Genomic DNA, 19290 nt, shown 5'->3' with positions numbered 1-19290 from the left:
TCTAACTACTTATCTAGATGGAATTATCACATTATCAAAACTGATCTCTTAACATCATTCTTTTCCTCTAGCTCCTGAATAGATGAAAGTAAATAAAAAAATCTACTCTTAAGTAGATTTTTTATTTACTTTCATCTATATATTAGAAAGAATATATAAAATAAATATATATTATTACTTTCATCTATATAATAGAAAGAACCACTTTAGTGTTCTTTCCACTCCATCCATGCCCAAATATACATGATATAACTGGTTTTCATTTTACTCATGAAGCAAGAAAAATCAGCATCCATTACATGTCATTGTTGTTGTTTTACTTGAAAACAGTATACATCTTGCACACTTCAAGCAAACATTAACATTATGGAACAATACATCATAAAAAGTAAGTCTTGCTCCAGTGAGTGCTACTTACTTTCTTGCTGTTTTCATGAATTCTATTATTTGTCTTTCCTATTAAATTATTGTTTATGGATAATCACCCTTTGAACAAAACACAAAAACTGAGTTGAAATGAGCTGTGCTGCAGTGTATTTTACACCCACATTAAAAGAAAACATTTCTGTACATGCAAGCAATGTGTGGGAAGAATTAAAGAATGTATTATTGTGTTTTGTCATCATAACAGTTTTTTTCAAACATCATCTAATAAAGTAAAGCAGACTGATCCTTGGAAAAGTAAATTTTTTTTTTTTTTGTGCCTAGCAGATATAAGTTGTATTTCTGGAGCACTGCCCTACAAGAATTCTTTGTAACTATTACCAAAGTTAACAATCAAAGAAAAACTTTCATATTAAATTCTTACTTACTCATTTGACTTAACTCCTGTTCGAACAGTTGCTAGACCTTCTGATACAATAGATTCTGTGATATTCTCTCCATTTGTGTCTAAAGAAAAGTTTACAAATTTTGAAAACTGCAACAAATATAAATAAATAATAAAATACAGTGACAACAAATAACGTGTTTTAACAATTACACATTGCCTCCTAAATAAAGTAAGAACTTAACTTCTTCCACAACTTAACAGCTATGCTAACAGTGGAGCCTTACAACTCTGGTTAATTATCAAAGAAACAATCTTGAGGACAATTTGCATATCTGAAATGTGAAGAGTTAGTTTCAAAATTTGTGAACAAATTCTATTCTGCATTCTGTTCCCACCCATGAAAGGTTGTAAAAGCTACATATTAAGTCTAATCTTTAAATTCATATATCATCTATATAATATTAGTACCATGGAAGTTGAAGGTTTTTTCCTATTTTTAATAATTTTATATAATTTCTTAATATAATCTGGAAACATTGCTCTAGAAACCAATCATTGAACATTTTCAAGCCATTCTAGGTATCTGAAAAAGTAGAATTGTTGTACTTATAAATATACTTATGTATTTAATTAAATATGGCTGCCTCATGCATAATAATATTCATTTGAATATGGCCAGTATTTTAATAAAGTCAAAGCCTCCCAAAAATAGCATTTCTCCTAAATAAATAAATAAAATTAAAAAATTATACAGGAACAACAACAAAAATTAATGATTTCTTACCCCTTCTTATACTGGAGAAATTTGAATTCTGGAATGAATGAAATCAACAATTTAAAATTTTTGAGATTTAGTTTATTTCTCCACTGTAAAATATGTAAAATGTAAGGTTGAATGTGTGAATCAAACTTATGAATGGGACATGCAATCAGCAAAAGAAAACACTAAAGGAAGAAAACAGATGAAAGAATTTTAAGTTATTGATATAGTGAAACTTGAAGACCAACCAGAAAGAAAAGAAAACCATTCAGATAAACAACTACAAAAGGCATAAGAAAAATCACAATAGACTCACCCAGAATACAGGCATATTCAGGAAGACTATGCAAGAGACCAAGGATAAGCAATTTACAGACTCCAGGATGCACACTTTTGTGACTAAGTAAATCTGTTTACAACTAAAGAAACACAAACTGGATATCACTTTGACATTAATGATATTTTATGATTGGAAAATCATTACATAATACATAAAAAATGAAGCATCTTTGCTAGAAATCTGCCACATTGAGACGTTTATTCATGTATGTTATAATTTTTGCTCTGCAAATGTTACAGAATAACAAGTTTAACAGAGACATGCACTTTAGACATAACTTAAGTAAAGCTTCACACATAAGAGAAAACTAAATATAATTTATTTTGCTGGTATAAGAAATTATATTTAATTTTCTCTTACATGTGTGAAGCCATTACTTAAAAATTGTATTAAGCTATATTATAATGCTTCAAATAGCTATAGGCCTCGCAGTGAGATCTCTAAATGCATTGTTACACCTAAAGGTTTCATCAATGCTAAAAGCTGCATGTTGCACAATTTGGAAATCAGCTTCCTTTATGATTTCCACAAAAAGTTAAGTTAGATCCATTTTCTTATGCTAGTAGTCATCAATGCTATGTTTGACTGTAGAACAATCTGAAGAAAAACTATATACACTGAAGGACACTAAAAAAGACATCCATCTTGATGAATAATCAGGACCATGCCATTTCTTCATTATACAAAATCTGATGTACAAAAGCTAAAATCTCCTTAAGTCTTTTCCTAATGGAAAAATTAAACCACACAGAAAAATTAATTAAACTACAAATAACACAGCACAGCACTCAACAGAATTTGGTCATCATTGTTCAACATTTAGTTAACTATATCTAATTATAAAAGTTTTCCAAAATATAATTTCACAGTATAAATGCCATCACGAGAAGAAAAAATTTACAATTAGTTTATTGGCCTTACATATTCAAGTCACTCAACTGAACAATACACTCAAATAAATCAATGTAGAAACAATTCAAATTGTAACTGAAAATTAACTGATGTCCTAACAAAGGTGCCATCTATGGGCAAGATAACCATAAGGTTAATTTGGAGAAGTGGAGCTTATCTGTGTCAGAATGACAATCAGCCAGATCTTTAGCAAATTAATGCAGACATAACTGTTGAGGTTAGAGGAGTGAGTGCATCACAGAATCTCAGAAATATTGACGAGCATAGAATGTGGTATCTGTGATTTCTCACCCACAGTGAGAAATCACAGGTAATAATAACATTCATTTGAATATGGCCAGTATTTTAATAAAGTCAAAGCCTCCCAAAAATAGCATTTCTCCTAAAGAAATAAATAAAATTTAAAAATTATACAGGAACAACAAAAATAAATAAATAAATAAATACAACCACAGCAGATAAAAAAAAATCCATAGTGTTATTATGGACCAAAAGAATTATAAGAAAAATAAGTAATCTCCTTAAAGACTTCTCTACTTACTATTATTGACTGAGATCCTACCATATCTCAAAATAAAAGCATAAATTATTTAAAAAAGTTACATCTTGGACCAAAGAGATTACCAAAGTGTAGGAATAATTAAAAGTTCATGTTTAAACCACTCTGAATATATGGATTTCCAAAATTCACAAACCTAATACCCCGTCTATCAAATAGCTGACAGCATAGACAGCTGAACATTTATCTAAATCACTCTCATTTATAAAAAATTCTCTTCACTTTAAAACCTTAATAATAATAAAAAAAAAAAAATCTAACATGGAAAGATGACCTGGTCATCCTTGATATTACTTCTGTTCATTGATGTACCTTTCACAGAAATTGACTTTACTAAGCCACATTTCCTCCCTGATATATATACGAATTATTCAGATTTCTCATTTATTCTGATTATTTCTTACAAAAAAAATCACACATACAAAACAGTTAGATACGACTACAATGGATCTCCCCCCAAACACACACACGCGCAGCTAACTTCTATACGAAACAATTTGAAACCACCAAGCATTCAACTATACTTAAACCACTAGTTTAAATGCACTATGTTGATAATGTGTTTATCATTCAACCTTATAACCTAAAAGATACACTGGATACATTTTTATCGCAACTTAACAGCCAACAGAGTGGAGCCTCTGTAGCTCAGTTGATACAGCCGAAGCCCTTTGGATGGAAAGACCTAGGTTCAATTACCTTCTATGATGTGAGGAACCTTTATCTGGTCTCTTTTGATGAAAGGCGAGTTAACGAGTCTCACATGGAGGAGGGTTTTTTCACCTGGAAACTCAGATTTTTCATCCCTCAGAATAGGCAAACTTGCCTATGAACACACATGAATCTACAGTCATAAAATACATAATTAATCTCTCATTAGGAGGGCTCAACCTCCACCTCTCATTCCTCCACCGTACCTCAGGATGGAGGAACGAGGGTGGGGGGGACTCCATATGAATAAATAAAATAGCCAAACAGTTACAAATACAACTAATAAAATAATGCCAATTACAAATATAATGGCCAAAAGAGTTACAAAATATGGTTGAAATACCAATCAAAAAGTCAGAATTAAGGCTTAGTATTAAATACAGGTAAACTAAGTACAGTCATAGCCCGAAGTTACACGGTAGGCAGGACCAAGAAAAAGCATGCAAGTCAAATTCATGTAACTCGGGGTATAATTTTGCATGTAATTTATATATACAAACATACAAAATATTAGTTAATTGGGACCGAAGGTTTGCAAAAACCCCTATATTTTTAAAGAAATATAATCATAATTGTAGTTTTTCATAAATAAAAAAAGAAAGTTATTTTGATGTTGATGGTCTCATAAAATCTAATAGATTCGTCTGACGGCATAATGTGTTTTTCCTGTCTCACAAAATTTCTTCATAGCAAGCACCAATGAGTTTTTTATTCCTTGCCTTCTGGCTGCAATTCGTTCCTCGTTAGAATCTATGTCCTCCAAAATCTGTAAACCTTTCTTAATTAAGCTGTTAATTTTGTTAATTTGCAACTGTTAATTTTGTAATTGTCATGTGCGTTTTTGGTAGAACTGGATCTGAGGTTTCGGTCTCTTCAGTAGCGATTTGCTCATGCATCTCTATGAGCTCGTCGATTGTAAGCTCCTTGTTATGTGAGCTTTAACAGCTCGCCGACATCTTCACTGTCGACTTCTAAATCTAATTGCCTTGCAAGGTTGACAACTTCTTCTATTGCCTCAGCAACTTGATCAGTTTCTGGCAACATTTCCATTTCGCATTTAAAAAAGGATAGACGAAGTTTTTTCCAGACACCATTCAAGGTTTTTTGGGAAATTTCACCCCAAGAATCTCCAATAACCCTTACAGCATCTAAAACATTAAAATGTTTCCAAAACTCTCTAACAGACAGTTGCTCATTTTGCCTCATAGCTTCATTCAGACTTGCAAATGAATGCCGTGTGTAGTATGCTTTGAATGTTTTGATAACTCCTTGGTCCATCGGTTGAAGTAAGCTGGTTGCATTTGGAGGCAAGAAAACTACTACTTTTACACGTGGATCAAAATCAATTAAAGTTGCAGGAGGGTGACCAGGTGCATTATCAATAATGAGCATAACTTTAAACGAAATTTTTTTAAACTGGCAATAACGTTCAACTTCAGGTATGAAGTGGTGACCAAACCAGTCTTCAAAAATAGAAGCTGTCACCCAAGCTTTAGAATTCGACTTCCAAATCACTTGCCAGCTTTAGATTTATTTTTTAGAGCTCTTGGATTACTGGCGAATGCAGCCAGTGTCGGAAAGATATGACTAGTGGTGAGGCGTAAAGCAGGACAGGAATACGAACATAAAAGAAACCGCATAACTCCGGATTCACGTAAGTCGGGGTATGACCGTATATTGTAATAAGCAAAAAAAAACAGAAACAAAACACAAATTTAAAGTATCAACACGATTCGTTCAAAATGTAAAGACTTAATTAGCAAGGAGTAATGATTACAAAAGATGGAACAACAGTTATGGATATAAAATCAAGAACAGCTAAGGCAAAAGAAGCATTCTGGAATAATAAATTACTAATGGCCTCCGGAATAAATAAACAAACTAAAATAAGAATAATAAAATCCTATGCATGGTCCACATTGAATTATGGATTGAGATGTGGACATACACAAAATCCATAATCAAGAAATTGCCTTTCAGATGTGGTGCTATAGGAGAGCACTAAAGATTTTTTGGAACAAGAAAAAAAAAAAAAATGAAGAGGTATTTGAAGTTAAGGGGAACCAAAAAAGTACTCAGTGAAGACATTAAAGAGAAAGTGTAAGTTGGCAGGACACAATAAGAGGATTAGCAGGGAACTGAAAATACTGGAGAGAAAATTAGAGGGAAGAAAATCTCCTGGTAGACCAAGAACTTCTTAGGTTGATGTAAAAGAAATGAATGGGTAACAAGAGCTATTACGAGATCAAAAGAATGGCAGAAGATCGGGCACTCAGGCATATACCATGATTGCTTATCTCCAAATTGGAGATGCTACTTAAGAAGAACAGCCAATATCTAATAATAAACTTCAACAGTAAACAAAAGAAACAAATCGTCACTGCTTTCTACAACAATGATGACACAACTACCTAATGGTTTCACCACCCTTTTCCATCTAAATAGCATTGTTTAAGCACTTACACACAGAGCCAGGACCATTTGTTCAAATAACATAATCCTTGAAACTGAACTCCGATACCTTCATAACACTTTTTTCACCAATGGCTACAACCTCTATAAAATACTGCATGCATCCATTTCCTGCAACCAAGAGAAAAAAATCGCAACAAAACCATTCCTGACCATTACAGAGAACCTCAGCTATCTTTTTCTAATTGCTAGCTACCATTCAGCTAGCTACCTTCATCTGTTCACCTAAATATCAACTTTGTCCACAAGCATTCTGGGAATGTATGAACTTCCTTCCTGCAGTTCTGCTGACTCTGGACAGATTGGTGGATGAGTAAACATCTGCCACATAAAATACAAATATTACATGCGCAATCATCTATATACAAGTCAGAACTGGCTGACCACACTCAGGATACTGCTTTACACAGAATTAAATGGAAGAAGACACTGATATCACATGGAATCACTATGGATCTGAGAAGCCATATTTAGAGTCAGCTTCAGCTATGAAGAAACTGCCTAACCTCACTAGTATGGATACATTAATTTGCCAAAGATTAGGGAGACAGTTGTTCGTTCCAAAACCAGATAGTCATCAAATTAATTTGGAAAAAGTCAGGCTATCTGGCCCACAGAGGGTGTCGTAAGTTAGTTTGATTTCAGTTACAATACGATTTATTTCCAAAAAGATTTAGTTGATTACTGTGTGCTTGTCACAGTTGTAATCTATGTTATGAAGATGCTGGGTAGGAAACCTGCAAAATATCAGTGAATACTTTATTTTTTAGTATAGCTATACAGTATAGCATAGTTTAGTATAGCTATACATATAGTTTAGTATAGCTATACTACCTACTAAGTATAGCTATACAAAACTCTTAAATGGCTTCTAAAATCAGTATTTTCCATCAGCTATAGCAGCAGGTAGCCTATCTTCTTACTCAACTATACTTGTTACTCAACTGTTCCGTTAATTATGTTTCACCGCAGCAACCATCTTTTAAACTATTTGTACTTGAGTATCGAAGATGATTACCAAAATTGACCAACATTTTGTATGTGGGATTTGTTTGTATGTATATATATATATATATATATATATATACATACATACATACACACACACACACACACACACACACTAGGGGGGCTCCATCCCCCCTGATGCCTAACATCAGTTCACACATAATACCAGCAGTGGTGTTATGTGTGAACTGATGAGTAATTTTTTTTTACAGCTAATTCATTTCATAAACAAGACAATGACTAAAAAAATTTAAAAACTTACCTTTGCCAAGATAGACTGTGCCAAATTCTCTTCCAGTTTGGTTTTTATGCTCAACTGTAAAACATACTTCTTTTCCAATTAATTTTCTTCTCAAAAACTCTCTTGCTTCCCATGCATATGCCTAAACATTAAAAAGTACTTTAAATTTATACTTGATTTATAACATTATATATAGAAAATAATGACAAATGAAATGCTTCATTTTATTCAAAATATGAAAATATACTACCTCCTCCTTTACATCTTGTGAGCCTTCTATATTAGGATTTGCTCGACGTGCTAATTTTGGTGCAATAATGCTAGACAAGCACACCTGTCTTTCTGGTGGGGGCCCACCTCTTGGCTGTCCTCTAACCATAATAGCATCACCAGACAAAACCTGAAGGAGATAAAAAAAATAAATTCATTATTTTTCCTGAAAGAAGGTAGGGGAAAGGGACATTGTGGCAATTTAAAAAAACATTCACAGTTATATATTTGGTTTAATCCTTTATCCACATGTAAGCAAACAAAGTTTGCATGTGAAGTATTTTCAGGACTGGGGCAACTCATGGTAAAGGTGGTATAAGTTCTGATCACTTGCCTTAGTATCTCATAATGCATAGCACATATTCTTATGGGTATATATAATGCTATGCATCATGGAAAGGGCCACTGCACAGACTGGTTCCGACCTTTATTGAGGTCTTGTCAATGGGAACCAGACCTAGAGGTGGTGATACTAAGGTGGAAGTAATGGAGAAGTCATATTTACCTATACCATATTTACCTTCTTTTTTTTTTTTTAAATTATGCCAAAAGGTGTCCATAATGGCAAACCTGTTATTTCTCATTACTTTGCATCCAATCTTGCAGCCAAGTACAAAGAAAATAAATGTCGAAAACTCAAGATCCTTAATTCTCCTTTCTCAACTTCAATACAAAATGCTTCTTACAACCTTCCTCAATTATTTTCAATAGTAAGTAGATGCAAATCAAGTAGATTAGGAAATTAATGAGTAAGCAACATACATTTGAAGTTTACCCCAGTTTTACATTTTCCATTTCTATGTGGTAAGATCATTACAAGCAGTAAAAGGAATCTTTTTCTTGTATTCCTGATTTGTAAGAAAATCAAAATTACTGAAAAAGTGCAAAAAGTGACAAAAATTAAAAGATATGGGATCAACAATAAAACCAAAAAATTAACATACAATGCAGATGTCAAGGAAGTTAAAAAATAAAATAAAATAAAAAGCAAGAGCAGGCAGGCTTAAGGATAATGTAAGTTGCTCCAAATCTTTCCATGGCCCAAGTCCAAAAGGTAGGTGATATTAGCTAGCAGGTAGGCTAAAGAACGAGAATGGTGGAGTCCATACTAATGATCACTAATTAACTGATGAATCTCCAGGTAATGAAGAAGCAGGTTGTTAATAACCAAACGATTTTGCCTGCAGTTTTTTGGTTACACAAAAAACTGCAGGCAAAACTAAGTTTTGTGTCCCCCCCCCCCCCAGCCATCGATGATGGACAGCAACACAATCCCATTCCAGTGAAAGTACTCACTCTGCTGTAACACAGTGCTTAACATCTGCAGATATCAGGCGACATCCTGAGAAAGAGAATGTCACTTGATATCTGGCATAGTACCTAGTCTACAATGAGCTACAGCTATCTTGGAAAACAGTATGCAAGGTATGCAAGAGGGAAGCAGGGGAAGACAGTAGAAGACATGGTGTGATTTGATAAATAACTAGCCATTTAGTTTTTGGTATTATACAATTCACTGATAAAAGTTTGTTTTTTTAAATATATTACATTTTTAATTATTACATTAAAATGTATAAACATGTAATATAATAAACTATTTTTAACATGCATATTAATTATTTAAAATTTTAAATCTCTTTTAAATAATGCAACTGGTGAGATTTTATAACAAGCATTAACAATTAAGGCAGTGTAAATTTTGAACTAAGATTTCACATCCAAATTTCTGTCAGTCATTTATAGCCACGGTATGTTTTTTTTTTTTTTAATTATTTCAAATTCTTCCATTCATAAGTGCACAATATTCTAAATATCAACTGAAACACTTTTCAAGGTATATAGGAACTAATTCTAAATTAAAACTGTTTGCAATATCTGAATGAACAACAACACTGAATTTCCAATACTGGTCCACTCATTCAAAATAAGACCAAAACAGTAATCTGTTTCCATTATTTCTTTAATTTTTGATATTTGCTCCTCTTTATGTTCACAGATATCCAAAATTAAATTTAAGCTATATGACTGATTCTTTGGTAATACATGATTCTGCTTTGAAATTGATTTGCATATAAAAGAATTACTGATGATTATTAGAATTGAGAAGCTACCTACCATGCCATGGCCTTCGCCTGCACAACACCAACTCTCTTGGCATCCCGCTTTTTCTCTCTATCCACTTCCACTCGACTTGTCTCACTTCTGCTTTGCCTTTCTCTTAGCAGTCACTACTTCTTGTACATTATTATTCCACAACCAACCATCCTTCTGCTTTCTAATCTTTCTGGATGTTTCACAAAGCACTTCAATTGCACAGCTTAGAATGAGATGGAGGAAGATGGTGAAGGAGGACTTGAGGATGAAGAACATGGATGTGGTTACAGCTCAAGACAGGAGGATGTGGAGGAGACTCACTACAAACAGCGATCCTACTAAAGTGGGACAAGCTGCAGAAGAAGAAGCTACCTTCTATGATCAATCTCACTTAATTTTCTTGATTTATGAAATTTAAAATTTATCGATCCATCTTAATTCTTTTGAGCTACTTGAAGGTTTCATATTTTTCTCAGCTCACATTTCAAAATGTCATTCACAAGTTCTAAATGCCTTATCAGTCCATATACTACATAAAATCTACTTTAGACAATAACCACACTAATGATCCTCAATTTCAAGCTAAAGTGAAAAGTACTAAAATTAGAATTACTGAAGTATAGAGCTGAAAGGCTTCAATTTAGCTTACTAACATTTTAAACAAGGACGGTCATGTGCATTGAAGGCAGCAGTGGCACTCTCTATTGTGATGTTATGCAACTCTTGCTAACAGGCAGAGTGATTTAAACTGGGATCTATGTAGTAGCTTTGATTTTTTCCACCTGATGACATGGTCTCCATTAAAGCATGTTGGGCTAGTCTACTTTTTGGTTGTCCATAAAATATATTTTTTATCTTCTTTTTTTCTAGTAAGTAATGGATAAAAACAATAGACTTTGAAAAAGTAGTAACCTATTTTCAAAATCTCTGGACTGAAGATAAGTAAAATTTTGTAAAATAAAGAATGACCAAGCAGAATATATCCTTATCACCATGCTAAACAAACAAATCTGGATTTGGCTACTTTTCAGGAGAGCAAAAAACAGATTCATTCCTGAATTACAAATCAACACCTTTAAGTTTTGGAATTTACCACTGAAATTATTATTATCCTTTTAACTTATTGAGATAAATTTTGATATCTATTAATTAGTTATAATTAATAGATAAATATTGGTTAATGTGAAAAATCTGTTGTTTTTTTTTCTTCCACATTTGGTAGTTTAGCACGGTTACAACAGAGAAGACAGTACAAATAAGAAAGGTGTATAAAATTGCAGGTAAAAAAAAATGTAATGAAAGACCCCCTAAAGTTCTTTAATAATGTTTGAATTTCTGGAAAAACAACTTGTGAAAAAAATTATTGCTATACCAGTTTATAAAAAAAAAGGAAATAAAGATTATTGTAATCACTAGAGGAATTAGTTTACTAATTGCAAGTTACAAAATATAGCCACAGATATTAAAAAAGAAGCTAAACTGTACAGGCCAAAGATCAGCAAAATCAGTAAAATGAAATTCATGAAAATTTTGCAAGAAATTTAATTTCGGTTGTTTGAAATAGCTGGATATACCATGTGGGACCATAAAACAAATACAGAAGTTTTACAATCTCCAGTAAATTAGGTAAGTAAATAAGCAAAATCGATAACCTATCTAAACTGAATAGACAACGGCAGACCATCGAAATTACTGTACAGATATAAAATAAATGGAAAAAGATTTGGAAAAACAAGGGAGTGATGACATGAGACCAGAATTGTCCACTTTGCCCAAAATCCAAGGTGAAAAGAAGAGGGAGTTTTATCACTGCTCTTTAGAACACTTACATCAATGATAAGTTGCGGTTATTATTATGTGACACCAAGGAGTCTAAAGACTCATCAAGAAAGGGCACCTACTCTACAGCTCTCCATCTCCACTCAATCCAACAACTACAGCAAACTGCATTATCTACACCAACACCATCTACTGCCCACTGCTACCACTAGTATTTTCATAGACAATCGCAAACATTCATGCCTATGGCGAGATTCGAACCTGCAGCCTTTTGGCTGTAGAGTGGATACACTAACCACTCAGCCAACCAAAGTTGCTTTGGTATGTTTGTAGCTGGACTGTGAAAGGATACTGACCAGAAGTTGACTGTATTTTAGAAAGTTTAATGGAACAGAATGAATGTTTTCCATAGAATACCAAGAGTTAATTATATTATGGATTGACACTTTAAAGAGTTTCAGTTTTCCATAATGTAGGTTACTTGTTTCTATAAAGTTCATGTGTTTTATTTACTTTAGACATTTCTGGTTGTGGCACCGATATGCTGCCTAAGGGGTCTTTTTTCGGGCCATTGCTGTTTAAGCTGTATGTTAATGATATTGGGGAAGATTTGCTTGGGGATATACAGCTGTTTGTAGATGATGTAAAGTTAGGATTAACTATGAGGAGCAGAGCAGATGTGGCTTTACAAGAAGACTTGAATAGCCCGAATAAATAGGGATGGGCAAGTTCAATGTTGCAAAACGTAAGCTTTTAAAATTTGGAAAACAAAGATGGGATGTAGAATTTACTCTTGGTGGGAATACATTATTGGACGTGGAGGAAATAAGAGATCTTGGGGTGATGATGGATAAAGATCTAAAATTTAGAGGCCAACTTGAATTCTGGCAATGATACAGAGGACACAGATTTGTAGATAAGGGGATTATAGTTCCACTGTATAAGGGTCTGTTGGATTCTAATTATGTAGAAAATAGAATAAATGTTATTTGATTCAGAATCCAAAATGATTTTCCATCACAAAGGCTGCGTTTGTAAATATTATTTAATGTAAATAACGTAAATATAATTTGATATCATATAACTACCTTAATTATATCAATTATTTAATTATTTAATCAAGGAAATGTGTTAATGGTAAATAGATTCTGTATTAATTATTATTAAGCTATTTTATTTATTGTTATGTCAATATTATAGAAACTTATATTTGCAATATTAACTACGCATTTATTGAAAAGCAAATATTCTAATTATTCCTATTTGTGTATAAAGCTTAACGTATGTAATAACTCAATGTAGTAGTATAGCCTTGTCTAGCATTGGCGAGAATGTTTATGTTTGTCTGTTGTCATGGAGACGCGTGAAATAAACGAGCGCGAGTGGAACAGAGCGTGGGCTGAGGAGAGAATAAAAAAAAATATATAGAAAGTAAGGAGTGGGGACGGAAACTTGGAAGTGAAAGGAAGCAGGGCGATAAAATAAAGAAGTAGAAGTAAATAAGAGGTTCTAAAGGGTAGAAGTTAAGTGGATAATTTTTATAAGTGAGCAAGAACGTAACGAATTTTATAGTTAGCTGAAATTGAAATCAGCAGTAGTAATAAAAGGAAAATTAAAGCTACAATCGGATAAGGTAAAAAGCTGAACATTCAAGGAAGAATTCTGAATAAACCCAGCTGATCTAGTATTGCAGCTTATTTCCGATTTGCCCTAAAGAGAACCTCACAGTGTTTTAATTAATTTATGAGTGGTAATAACGATAGTAGAAGTGCCCTAATTGATGTCAAGAATTCTGAAGCGTAATTGATAGTGCTTTAAGTATAACTGCGGATAAGTTTTGTAAATGTGTTTTTATTCTTTAAGTGTGATAAGTGAATTCCAGAAGTTTGCTCACAACATAATAGATGTTCTAGGAACCATTTCCGGTAAGGTCTATCATAGCGAATTGTTAACTTTAACTGTGGAAACCCTTCGTGATTGAGAGTTGGAGATAGGAATTGTTTGAAAGATTATTTTCAGCTATTAGATCCTGTAATATTTTGAACTTATAGCATGACTGAAAAATGTGTGAAAACTAATTAGATTGGATGTTCTATTATATTCATTTACGTGTAAAAACTTTATAATCCAGAAGCTAAAAAGGTGTATGTGAAGACTTGGAAGATTGTGCCAATGTAATCGACTTGACTTAATGTTTGACTTATTTCTATTGTTTAAAATTAGAAGTAAAATTTATGTAAGTGTTATATGACCTACATTAAATGCTTTAATTGTTAACCTAACTGTTGTATTTGCCTGAAATTCATTTTACTGCACCGTTCACAAAAATTCGAATCTAACGGGAATCCCTAAGAGAGAAAATAAATACTTCGGCCTGAATGAGTGAAAAGACTGCTAACTAATTTTGAATTGATCCTACTATTTCATATAGACTTATCTAAGGATAGAGTGGCGCAGTATAATAGAAATTTCTCTACCCTTAGATCAGTGGTCAATTTACAATTAGTTTTCCTTTATTTTATGAAAGTGACTTTTAACAAGATGGCAGATTCGAACGTCAAGAAAATACATCACGACAGGGTCTGATTAGGCCACATACTACTGTGCACAGATTTGGTTTTCAAAAGGATGAAGAGATATTGGAGAGAGTCCAAAGGCAATCAACCTAAATAGTTTCTGATGTCTGGAATGTTGAATATGAAGAAAGGTTGAGACAATGCAATTTGCAGTGGCTAGTGTATAGGAGAAATAGGGGTGATATGAGAGAGACACAAGATGGCAAGGGGTTGGGAGATTGGGGGAGAACAAGAGGTCATAAGGAGGGTGTGAGCAAGGGAGTGAGAAGCATGTTTTTTGGATGGAGTTCTGAATGATTGCAATGCATTGCTTAAGAGCATGGTGTCTGCAGAGAATTTGAATGTGCTTAAGGCATGGCATGATGAGATGTGTGTATGATAAAAAGGACCTCCTAGATGAGTGACTACATGGAGTCTTAAAATGATAATAATATATTGTTTTCTAGTTCTGTTACACAATTATTCCACTTTTTCTTCTCTCTTCACACTAGCATTATTTCTTTTGCACTTAACTTCTGTCTTCAAATTTACCCATTTCTCATACTTTTTTTTCTTTATTATATTTTCTGTTCCATTTACTCTATTTCAAACCTTTCTGTTGATGCTTTTGTCAGAATTTGTTTACTTTTTTTTTTTTTTTTAAATCAGTGCATTTCTGATATTGTATTATTGAATAGTATGGGAATCTTGTAAGGAAAAAAATTTGTAAACTGCTGATAAGCATTTTCCACTCTGCTACTTTTAACCATCTTGGTTTAAATTGGATTTTTGCAATTACCTAATAATGATCAGAGTTTAATACAAAACTTTCAAATGCTATTACATCTGGGAATTACACAGTTTAAACTTTGCAATAACTTAATAATCAATTTCTATCCCTGGCTGACAACATAGAATTTATTTCACCACCATCATCAAATTCCTGCCATGTACCCTCAAGGGGTGTACAGGATATAATAGTACTACATGAAATATTTACATTACCAGCTTCCTATCTACAATTTTCCTCCAAATCAGTCTGTTATTTGTCATGACTCCAATATTACCAGATCTTATATTTCTATCGTCTAAGGCACTTTGTACCGTATCAAATCCACCTATATCTTGGTCTTCCTCTGGGTCGTTTTCCTGCAACTTAGCAGAGAACACTTGTTTTGCTAATCTTTCCTCGCCCATTCTGTTTAAGTGACCATACCACCTGAGATTAGCTCTGCTAACGCATTCCTGGATGCTGACAGTGTCAAGTTCTTTCCTAATACTCTCATTTTTAATATGATATTGCCATTGATGCCATCTATTCACGCCTCTAATCTTTTTCAGGACTCTTATATCTGCGGTCTCTAGTCTTAGGTCAAGTGTTTTACTTCTGACCCAGCTCTCAGATCCATAAGTTAAAACTGGTTTGAACACTGTCTTGTATAGCTAATTTAGTGTTCCGACTAATTTCTCTCTTATTCCATATGAATTTATTCAATTGACTTCCTACCATACCAGCTTTGATGATTCTGTTGTCTATTTCCATATTTGATTTACCATCTTCACTAAAAATCGTGATCAAGTAGCTGAAACGTTTTACTTGTTCCACAAGTTCTCCATTCACAACACAGTTGACATTTTCAATGATTCTGCCTATTTTCATTGTCTTTGTCTTTTTATTGCTGATCTTCATACCATATCTATTACAACAGTTATTCGATTTAGTCAGAGAATCTTGCAGACACGGATTTACTTAGAAGTATAACATCGTCCGCATAAAACAAAGAGCTGACATTAACATCTCCAATTTTGATATTATGTTTAAAACCACTTTCCTTCATAATGTGATCCATATAGATAATGAATAACAGAGGGGATAATGTACATCCTTGTCTCACACCAGATTTAAAATTAAACCATCTTCCTGTACTTCTTTTAATTCTAACTGCTGACTTACAACTCAAATAAAGACTAAGTATTGCTTGATATAATGCCCCATTGACACCATGTAACTGTAGCGTATTGAATAGCTTCTCTCTTGGCACTTTGTCATATACCTTTTCCAAATCGACAAAACTTAAATACAGATCTTTGTTACATTCCCATGATTTCTCCACTATTTGTTTTAAAGTGAAGATCTGATCCTGACAGCCTCTATTTGACCTGAATCCGGCTTGTTCTTCACCAAGCTTTTCTTCCACAATTCTTCTCAATCATTTCTCAAGTATACTTAAATATATCTTACCAGGAACACTCAGTAGGGATATACCTCGGTAATTCTCACATTCAGTTTTATTTCCATTTTTATATATGGGTACTATGAGAGCTCTATCCCAATGATTAGGAATTCGTCCCTCTGTCCAGGCATTCTGAACTGTGCAGTGCAGCAACTGTAAGACTTTTATACCACCATACTTCAGCATTTCTGGTCAAATATCATCTACTCCTGCTGCCTTTCCACATTTCAAGCCTTTGATGGCTTTTTCTACTTCAAGTATGGATATGTATTCCTGACTGCATGCCTGGTCAGTGTTTTTTTTTATCACTGTGCTGTCATCACTGCTCGTTTCATTTAGCAAATTTTCAAAGTAATTACTCCATACTTCAAGGATATCTTTTTCTCCCGTTTTCATTTCACCTTTATCATCTCTAACTCCTTTTACAGCATTCTTTCCTCCATTCCTAAGCTTCTTCAACAACTCCAGAATACTTTGCCACCTTCTTGATATTTATTTTCTATGTTCTTGCCAAAGTCCTGCCATGACTTTTGTTTAGCTAGTTTTACACAGTGTTTCACTTTCTTACATTTGTCTCTATATTCTCTAAGAGCAAAAGCTGACTTATTTGCCAGGAACTTTTGATATGATTTCTTCTTTTCCTTCACTGCCTCTAACTTTCTGTGTCTACCATAGAGTTCTAATTTTTCTATCCTTGCACCTTCACCACATGCCTCTCTAGCTGAATCAATCAGGGTTTTCTTCAAAGGCTTGCCACTGAATCTCCAAGGTTTGGTTGCTGTTTTCAAACTCTTTCATTTTTCCTTCAATAATCTTTGTGTATTTTAGTCTACAGTTCACATCTGAGAGCTGCTCAACTTTCATTCAATTAAAATCTTCTTACATGTCAATCTTTTCAATATGAAATTCAATTTTATCCTGCTCAAGACTAAATAGTGATCACTTCCAATTTCAAATCCTCTGTACATTCTGGTGTCCTGCACCAGGGAGAAAACTTCACTATCAACAAAAACATTGTCAATGAGAATTTTCTTATTCCTTGTCTCTTCTCTCCAATTATTACGATTTCCTAAATCTCCTTTCTTTGATATTTTTACTATTATTCCTGTATTCCTATCCATAGGGAATGTCTCTTTTTCTCAGATATCTTGGAATATAAAACATATCTGTGATTGTTGTGGTGTCCAGATTTTAGAACCTCTGCCATGATACCAACATGTCCAGACACTCTCCCATTTTTCATTTCTTTAATAGCCTTTTTCATCTCCAATTTAGATGGTGGCTGGTTCATGTATTAATGTTTACTTCATCTACACTTTTTTTTTTTTTTTGATATTCTATCACTGCTAATGTTCAAGATTTGAACAAAGTGTGTCTACCATTTTAGTTGTTCTTCTGTTAACACTAGAATTTTTCTATTGAGATCCTTCACAGGAACATTCTTTTGCTTGTTGCCCTCAATGTCAGTTTTTCAAATCAATGCCGTTTATCTATTCTAGCACTTAACTTTTTTTTTTTTTATTTAAAATCTTATTTTTCTTTAAGTTCATTTTCCTTTTGGGAAGTGTTTCTTGCACATAATTTCAACTTTATATTTTTCCTTTCATTCACTAGTCTCCACTGATAACCATTCTTTCTTTTAGCATATCCTAAAAGATGTTCTGCTCTATCATTAAGGATATTTTTTACCTTTTTCCATATAATCAATTTTTATATCCTCTCCTCCATCAAAATTAATATCCATATTTTCCCTTAACTTTATATTAAACTCATTACAGAGATTAGAGCATTTTGTAATTTAGCAATATCAAATTTGTGTCTATAAAATGTTCTTCCCTTGATGATTTTTCAACTATATAACTGCAGAGATTACATTATTAGGTGATGATCTGAGCCAATATCAGCACTTCTTTTATTTTGGACATCTAATAAAATTTTCCTGCACCTTTGATGATGGCAATATGATCTATTTGATTCTGTGTTTTGCCATCTGGCGACACCCAGATTACTTTATGTATTCTCTTATGCTGGAAGATTGTGCCACCTATTATTAAGTTACCTTTACCATATAGTTCCACTAACAGTTCACCATTTACATTTCTCTCTTCCAAACCATGCTTGCCCATTACATTTCCTAGCCCCCCCATTATTTGCACCAACTTTAGCATTAAAGTCACCCTTGACCAGTATGTCTCATCATCAAGATCTTATCAAGTAGACTGTAAAACATTTATTTTACTTCAAAGGATGCATTCCCAGTTTGGGCATAGTACTGAACAACTTTCAGCTTTCCAAATTTAGTTTCAGGATTTACTGTTATTATTCATTCTGATATTGGTTCCCACCCAATCATTGCTTGACTAAACCTATTGCTCATGAAGATTCCAACTTGATATTGATGTATATCAGTAATATTAGACATCCCTGAATAAAGAAACACATTCTCATTTGGAAAATTTATTCTACCAATACTATTCCATCTTGATTTGCTAATCTACAATAATTCAATTTTACATTTCTTCATCTCATTAATACTAAGGAGACCATCTGATATCTGCATTTCTCCGATTTGAAAACAAAATT

At 33.2% G+C, this 19290-nt stretch overlaps 1 protein-coding gene across 1 annotated transcript in view; it reads right to left on the bottom strand.

Moving 5' to 3' along the window:
• Tudor-SN (Staphylococcal nuclease domain-containing protein 1) overlaps positions 1-19290 on the bottom strand; it is a 271338-nt gene that overhangs the window by 228197 nt on the left and 23851 nt on the right. The window contains exons 2-4 of the mRNA XM_090399685.1: positions 8026-8175; positions 7797-7917; positions 813-891 (exon numbers count right to left, since the gene is read on the bottom strand). Coding sequence (XP_090255811.1) covers positions 813-891; positions 7797-7917; positions 8026-8175 — 350 coding nt within the window. The remainder of the gene's footprint in view (positions 1-812; positions 892-7796; positions 7918-8025; positions 8176-19290) is intronic.

This window comes from Typopeltis vanoorti, chromosome 10, assembly GCF_054136105.1.
Source record: "Typopeltis vanoorti isolate ZY-2024b chromosome 10, IOZ_Tvanoo_1.0, whole genome shotgun sequence".
NCBI classification, from domain to species: Eukaryota; Metazoa; Arthropoda; class Arachnida; order Uropygi; family Thelyphonidae; genus Typopeltis; species Typopeltis vanoorti.
This window is presented reverse-complemented; position numbering and strand designations above follow the sequence as displayed.